The following is an 8,573-nucleotide window of genomic DNA, read 5'->3' on the forward strand; positions in this document are numbered from 1 at the left end:
TCTAATAGCTAAAATTTCTTTCAGCTCAGTCTGTGCTTTAAGATATATGTAGTAACTTGCCTTTGTTATTCTGTCTTTTAAACTGGCCAGACCCAAACGAAGAGGCCATCCACCCCTCTACACAGAATTACTCACATCCTTTATATTGTTCCATGACAGTGAAAGGTTGGTCCTCCACAGCCTTGCCCTCAAAAAGCATTTCATTTTAAGTGATCCCAGGAGATACTTTAATGAACTGTTTCTCATGTCTGCCATGAGACACAAGATGCGCTTTCCTGAATACTAGAGGGATTTTTTTATTGCCTTCAGCCTGAATTGGGCCTGATGACCAATCCTAGATTTGCCCATTTCTTTAAGGGTCTGTTACTTGCAATTTCATTCTCTGGTATCAAAATATGTTTCAGTCAGCATACTTGATTTTAAGCAACAGAAATTGCCTTTAGATAGTTTAAACCAGAAAAGAAAGTTTTAGAAGGATGATGAGTAACTTATAGATTCCACTCAAAAATGGACAGAAACTAATTGGAGAGTCTAGGAAATAAGAAAATTAGTTAAAGTCATGCCAAAGCAATAGTCTGGTTAGGATTCTACCATGGGACCATGCCATGGTAGCCGTTGATGGCCTCCCTGTGTCGCTGAGGCTGTGAATAATTTCTCGACAGTTCTTGCATATTCAGGTCACTTTCTCAGATTGCAAGCATCAAAATTTCACATTGGAGCATCTGATAGACTTAAGTCTAAGCTCTAGCTGCTAGTGAATGAGTATGAGCCTGGGCCTTGCCTCCAGCTAATGTTCCCACAAATGGGAATTCTTGCTAACTTAAAGGAGTGCTCAGATGCTGGTTAGCTAAAAGTCAAGACAAAACCCGAATGAGGCAATCACTGTGTAACATACCCATCCTGCCTTCTTGACTTCGTGGGTGATTAGAGTCCCTTTGCGGGGCCAATGTTGGAAGAGCAGTCAAGCAGCCTGGGTATAATTATTGGCCATGGTGACTCAAATATGGAAGTCATGGCTACTCAAATTGGTGATGGTTTGAATTTTTTTTTAAATAAATTTATTTATTTTTGGCTGCGTTGGGTCCTTGTCACTTCACGCGGGCTTTCTCTAGTTGCGGCAAGTCGGGGCTACTCTTCGTTGCAGTACACGGGCTTCTCATTGCGATGGCTTCTCTTGTTGTGGAGCACGGGCTCTAGGCGCGTGGGCTTCAGTAGTCATGTCACACGGGCTTAGTTGCTCCACGGCATGTGGGATCTTCCTGGACCAGGGCTCGAACCCGTGTCCCCTGCATCGGCAGGCGGATTCTTAACCACTGCGCCACCGGGGAAGCCCAGTGATGGCTTGAATATTGTGATGGACATCATTTATGCTCTAAACTGCTCCTCTCCCTTTCCTCCTTCTCCCTAATATCCCAACTGGTCACAAAGCTTTGTTGATTTGTATTTCCTGCTACCAGAGAGATTTGATAATTTTATTTTTTATTATTTGTAGTTTTGGCTGATGAGTCAAATCACTAAGTGCCATACCTAGTGTCAAACATGAATAAAGTAGTTCTGAGACTAGGTGAAGGGAGAGAATGTTCTTGTTACTTTTACCATCTCTTTTTTAAATTGATACAGTTTCTTTTTCTCTGTTTCAACTTTTGTTTCTCTGAGACCATCAAAATTTAAAAATTGTATATTTTGTGTTTATTTTGCTGCAGATAATTTCTTCCATTTTGATAAAACTGACTATGTAGCCAAGGATGTAATGTTTTGATTCTCATCATTAAATTAATACCATTTTTTTAATAAATAGGGGTATATTTATGATTTCTTCTGGCATTTTACTAACTCATTATCTATAAATTGTAGTTTTCACATATAATAAGCTCTTATTACTCGGGTAAGTGAAGATTTATAAAAAGTTTATATTTCTGTGGAAGCCTTCCTTTTTTGGAACTATAAACACTGCGGATTGCCCTAGAAGATCCCAGCATTGTTACTGGTAAACATAGCTTTCTCTTCACCGTTGAGGCCTGGTTTTACCTCATGATCCAGGTATGGAAAAGAGTAAACAATGTTGAGTAGCTACTATTTCTCAATTAAAAGAACAGGGGGTAATATTCGGGGATGTTCTGAGTGGGCCATAGAGAATATTCAGGAGACATGAAGTTAAAATATCATGTTGGTGTCTGGCTTTCTCTGTTCTCCCCCAACCTATAAAATAGCTAGGAAAAACCTCTCTTACTGCAACACCCCCATGAAGGGGGTATGAGTGCGAAGTTAACTCCTTTTTGCTGTGTCTTTGTATCGTATCTTCTCCCTTCTTCACCAGATGCTGTGTCATATGGCATGTATATGGTTACAAAGGCCTCATTCCCCATCCCAGAGAGAGCAACTTGACTCTTGACTTACATGTTGTCAAATAGCCAATTAAATAAGATTCTCCACTTTTCAAGTAGTGTTAGGGTGGTGTCTAGATAAAATGTCTGTCATCATATCACACTGGCACATCTGTTGACTAGCTTTAACTGAGTCTAAAATTTTAATATGGTTAGAACAGCAGATTTGGAATGAGATGAAAAACAAGGCAGGCAGCTCAAGGAGCCTCTATAGATTTTTATTACTTATGGTATTAGTTTTAAAAAAATGACAGCTATAGTTCAGACAGGTCCTTCATATTTAAAAAGGAAGTCTTAAAGTATCAGTTAATTTTAATGAGCAGACTCTCTACTGATATGTGTATATATATCCCTAAAGACATTCCAACTATACTTATCAACATCTGGAAGCAGTGTTGGCCAAACCGCATGCTTAGTCTCTAACTTCAAAAAACATTTTTTGAACAGAATCTTTTGTAAATTCTGAAAGGAAGCTGTGAATAGTTACCAGAAAAGTAGACTTTTCAATATATTATAATGTCTGAGTTATTAGGGAGTCAGATGCCTGAAACTCAACTCTAGAGCAATTTGGAGTTTAGAAAAAAAGAGAAAAATACCAGCAAGAATGTGAATAAATTAGAAGAGCTGAATATGCTATTGTACTCACTGAAAAGCCTTTCTTTTCTTCCTTTCTTCCTTCCTTCCTTCCTTCCTTCCTTCCTTCCTTCCTTCCTTCCTTCCTTCCTTCCTTCCTTCCTTTCTTTCTTTCTTTCTTTCTTTCTTTCTTTCTTTCTTTCTTTCTTTCTTTCTTTCTCTCTCTCTCTCTTCCTTCCTTCCTTCCTCCCTCCCTCCCTCCCTCCCTTTCTTCCTTCCTTTCTTTCTCTCTCTCTCCTTCTGTCTTTTTCTCTCCCTCCCTCCCTCTTTGTTCTTCTCCCTCTTTCTTTTTTTAGGCTAAAATTTTAGTAGCTTCATAACTAGCTCACACTCCAAAAGATGAGGTTGACTGATCCTTTGATAAATCAGAATAATGGGAAACTTTTATTGATAAGCAAAAACTTTTAAAATCCAGCTCTGTAGGCTGAAAGGCATAGGAGAAGTGAATGGAAAAGAGAAAAGATAAAGAAAGGGAAAAGAAAAAATATGCTTTAGAGGAAGGACAGCACAGCAAAAGTGACAGATACTAGCAGACAGGAGCTGAGAATAGAGTGGTAAGAAATAGATAATGCAAAACTGTGACATTCATGATGTATACCAGACTCCATGAATTCACTCGTTTATTCATTCAAACCACATTTATTGAGTTAATCATCTATGTCTGGCATTAGGAAAATCTTGGTTGGTTTAAAGGTGGACGAATACTATCCCTGTCTCTGTCCTCCAGACACTGATTGATGGGTGAGGGTGGGAGAGTGTGGACACATGTTATAGGTGCAATGATGCTATATGCATGCAAATGATACAGTGGGAGCACAAAGGAGGAACTTAGCACTTTTCCTTGGAAAAGTTCATCCAGGGAGGGTGGGAATCACTTACAACGGTGTGAAATTCATCTGTAAAGGCTACCTCAGTGCTGTGCCATCTGGTGAACCACTGGTGAATAACAAGCCAGTCATACAGAGTGAAGTCAGTCAGAAAGAGAAAGACAAATACCGTATGCTAACACATATATATGGAATTTAAGAAAAAAAAAATGTCATGAAGAACCTAGGGGTAAGACAGGAATAAAGACACAGACCTACTAGAGAATGGACTTGAGGATATGGGGAGGGGGAAGGGTAAGCTGTGACAAAGCGAGAGAGAGGCATGGACATATATACACTACCAAACGTAAGGTAGATAGCTAGTGGGAAGCAGCTGCATAGCACAGGGAGATCAGCTGGATGCTTTGTGACCGCCTGGAGGGGTGGGATAGGGAGGGTGGGAGGGAGGGAGACGCAAGAGGGAAGAGATATGGGAACATGTGTATATGTATAACTGATTCACTTTGTTATAAAGCAGAAACTAACACACCATTATAAAGCAATTATACTCCAATAAAGATGTAAAAAAAAAAAGATGGCATTGATTCTAAAATTTAAAATTGCAAGATAGAATGTTTCCTCATTAAATTCATCCATCATTCAGTCAGCGTTGATGAATAGGAGAATATCCAAAAGACCTTAGGTTTAAATTTGTCTGCATTATGGAATTCATATTTTCAGCTAATGATCCAGGGCTCAATAGTTCTCTCTCTTGGAGGTTCACCTTACCTGTCCCAGAAATTTTCTGTGGATGGGGAGATACGTTTTTTTTCTGTAATTGACAATGTAGGTCAGAGTGTTTGTGAGAACTACTCTGCAAACGGGAATTGTTGCAGCATGTAAATTCAAGCTATTATTATTATTGCTATTATCTCTGCCTACCAATGACCTGAAGACCAGTTCATCCATTAAAACCTAACTTAACTGAGATTATAAGGAATGTATAACCTTATCTACTAGCTCTCTTTCTTTTTTTAAAATTTCCTGTTAATGTTTACATGGTCAAACGTATCAGGTATAAAATTATAACATACGGATAAATAGGTTACACATATAAAAAGTGGTTCTCTCTGGATCATTCTACATTTATTTGGAAGAACTGAGCAGAAATTATAGGAAATTCAGGTATGAATTAATTTTAGTTTATTTAAAATTAATTAAAGAAGAAAGAAAACTCTAAGTCATAAAATAAAGTGCCTTTGGAGGTTAATTTTGGTTAAATGAATTAACAATTGTGTTGTCATATAAAAGAAAATAAGAAACAATCAAATTCTTTGAAAATTTTTAAGCAAAAAATGCATAAAGACTCCAATTTAGAGATTTAAAACACAAATATAAGCTTCCTAACTAAAACGAAAAGAGAAGAAATTCCTCTTTTCCTGAGAATGTGATAATGCCTTAATAAGCAACAACCCTCCAAATATTCTAAAATTTCAGAAAAAGACCCCTGAAAAATACAAATATCTCTGATATTCAGATAATGACAAACCACAGAATAGACTGAAATAAATGTGCTAGTACTTAAAATTGGTTGAAAATCACCATTAGATTCATTACAAAATTTTAGAGAACATAGGAAGACGCACTGATGTTTTCTAAGATGTTGATATCTTAGAGACACTTCACATTAAGAGGTATTGCTAGTTACTGGACATAATAAAACAGAATTATTCTAAAATCTTTCCAGTAATAAAATTGGAAATACTATACTGATACTAGAATTTATAATTTTCAAAGATGCTGCAGCTATGTTTTCCCACAGTGAAATCCTTGATAAGAGAAATATCCAAAATCATGGCCTATAGAAATTATTCAAGACATGCATTATTATGCTAAGCAATAGAAATAAAATTATCCGTGTCAAGCTGCAGCATACTGACATTAATTAATTTGATATTACAGTATCTTTCTCTCTCTTTCTATTTTAAAAGTTAGGCCTTAGCTGTAGTAGTTTTGCTGTTTTACAAGTATAATGAAGTTCGATAAGTTAGACATTAAAATGTGTTTGACCAGCAGAACTCCATTCTGAGCTGAAAATAGTTGATTTATAAACAATATTAATGGAAGGCTGCTGTTTCATTATGCTAATTTAATAAGGAAAACAAAATAAGGAGTCACTAAAATGGTGACTGTTGGGGAATTAAGAAATTCACATTAGCTGCTCAGATAGCCAGATTTATCAGTATATTTTAAGATAAAATATTTCTTTAGTGCTTATGTAAATATGGATTTACTTCATCCATATAGTTCATTATCTCTCTACAAAGAAGTAAAACAAAACCAAAATTCTAATAAGACATGTTTGCTAAATACATATACATTTTTTACAGGGTGGTACAGCCTGCTATGGTTAAATATTTTAAGCAAGAACTAGTATTTAAAGCTTGAAAATTCTGAAAGGACATTCCTCATTTTACTCCTTGTCACTTATTTTCATTTAAGCAAGTCTACATGCCTTTGAACCCTAAAGGTAAAGAAAATAGAATAGGATCTCAGAATCCTCCTTAAATTGATAGAGGTCAAGATATGGTTAGCTGGTGGGGAGCCCACAGTACTTGGATGGAGATGAGTTTGCTGGTTTACCCACTAGCGAGAGTGGAAGATTTACCTTGACTCAATTGCAAGTGGATAAAAGCAGAACCATTGCTATGACCTAGAAGTTGGGGAGAGTGTAAACGCATTGGCATGGAAGCCCATTCAGAAACATTTCCTGTGGATGATGGGAGGACTAGCCTTATCATACTCCTGCTTACTGATCCACATCTGCTGGAATGTGGACAGGCTGGCCAGAATGGAGCCCCCAATCCAAACAGAGTACTTCCGCTCCGGGGGGGAAGGGGTGATCTTGGTTTTCACGTTGCTGGGTGCCAGGGCTACAATTTCCTTCTGCATCCAGTCAACAGTGCCAGGGTACATAGTGCTGCCTCCAGAGCGCATGGTGTTGGCATACAGATCCTTGCAAATATCCACATCGCACTTCGTGACAGAGTTGAACGTTGTCTCATGGATCCCACTGGACGCAGTGCCCAGAAAGGAGGGCTGGAAATGGCTTCAGGGCATTGAAAGCGTTCATTCGTAGTGGTGATCATCTGCCCATCGGGAAGCTCGTAGCTTCTCTCCAGTGAGGAGGATGAAGCAGCACTGACCATTTCTTACTCAAAGTCCAGGGCCACGTAGCACAGCTTCTCTGTGACATCGCGAACAATCTCCCGCTCAGCTGTGGTGGTAAAGTTGTAGCCTCGTTCTGTTAGGATCTTCAGGAGGTCTCTGCCGGCCAGATCCTGACGAAGAATGGCATGGGGCAGGGCATAGCCTTTGTAGGTGGGCACAGTGTGATTGACCCCATCTCTGGAATCCGTCATGATGCCTGGGGTCCAGCCTGGATAGCCACATACGTGGCAGGTGTGTTGGAAGCCTTGAACATGATCTGAGTCTTCTCCTGGTTGATCTTGGGGCTGAGGGATGCCTTGGTGAGGGGGATGGGATGCTCATCCAGTGCCACGCGGAGCCCGTTGTAGAAAGCGTGGTGCCAGATCTTCTCCATATGGTCCCAGTTGGTGACCACTCCGTGCTCAATGGGATACTTCAGGGTCATGATGCCTCTCTTGCTCTGGGCCTCATCCCGCATGTCGCAGTCCTTCTGGCCTATGCCTACCATGACCCCGTGGTGCCGGGGTGCCCTACCATGGAGAACACAGCTCGGGGAGTGTCGTCACCACCAAAGCCTGCTTTGCACATCCCTGACCCATTATCCACCACCAAGGCGGACAGCTCGTCGTCAGTCATAGTGCTGGCCAGAATCTTCCAGATGAGTGAACATAAGTTAAATATAGAGTAAGTACCAGACTCTGGTGGGCAAGAGAGAGAATGAACAGGCTGAAAACACTTCAGAGCTGCCTTCAAAGAGGGGAGCCTGTGCTGTGATGACAGGTATTTAAAGGTACACATTGGCACCACCCGTGTCCTATTCCAACAGTTCTCAGCATTTCTGGGTGGGGTTGCCTCTGAGGTATTAATAATAATGATGATGATACAAATCATTAGTAGACCTTCCTTCATAAGGAGAAAATTGCCTACCAAATGGCCAAATCTCAGGTTACTGTAGTTAGGCAACCCACACATGGCTGTCAGCCTGGTTTGGTGCAGTGTCTAGATAACTATGATGATGCAATGGGGGATATAAAAGCAAGATGAAAGGAAGCTAGTGTGAGGTATGGGTAACACTGCCAAAAGGGCCACCGCCTCCCCGATTTACCTTCCGGGTCTATTTTCTCTAACTAGCTTTGACTTTTCATTCTTAATGTATTGTTCTTATGAGTTTGACTTTGCAAACTTTACTTTTTCAAGATTTTTTTTTTCCCATTAGATTTCTAACCCCACAGGATATCATCATGATAGAAACTGTTTTAATGAATGAAAATAATGAATGGCCAAGAGAGGCCTGACAGCTGTAATTATAATGCATTTGTATCGTGTAAAATTTAGGATATTTAACAGACTTCTAAGCCATTAGAGATCAAGAAAAATCAATAAAGTAAACCACTACATGTTTTCTTTTCTGATGTAAATTTCTAATAACCAGATTTCATTAAGCGTTACTCTGGGTGGACACGGTTCATAGAACTAGGTTTATTGTGTCCATGTTGATTGCACAGAGGCCGATTGCTCAGCCATCTTGTGTGACTTACTA

General features: G+C 39.4%; 1 protein-coding gene across 1 annotated transcript; it reads right to left on the reverse strand.

Annotated features, from left to right (window-relative positions):
* Positions 1–6,580: 6,580 nt before the first annotated feature.
* On the reverse strand, positions 6,581–7,669 carry ACTBL2 (actin beta like 2). The gene is given in 4 exon segments (XM_067730075.1): positions 6,581–6,930; positions 6,933–7,259; positions 7,262–7,561; positions 7,564–7,669. Coding segments are annotated over 4 exon segments (1,083 nt in total).
* Positions 7,670–8,573: the final 904 nt, after the last annotated feature.

The sequence above is a fragment of the Pseudorca crassidens genome, chromosome 3 (genome assembly GCF_039906515.1).
Source record: "Pseudorca crassidens isolate mPseCra1 chromosome 3, mPseCra1.hap1, whole genome shotgun sequence".
NCBI lineage: Eukaryota > Metazoa > Chordata > Mammalia > Artiodactyla > Delphinidae > Pseudorca > Pseudorca crassidens.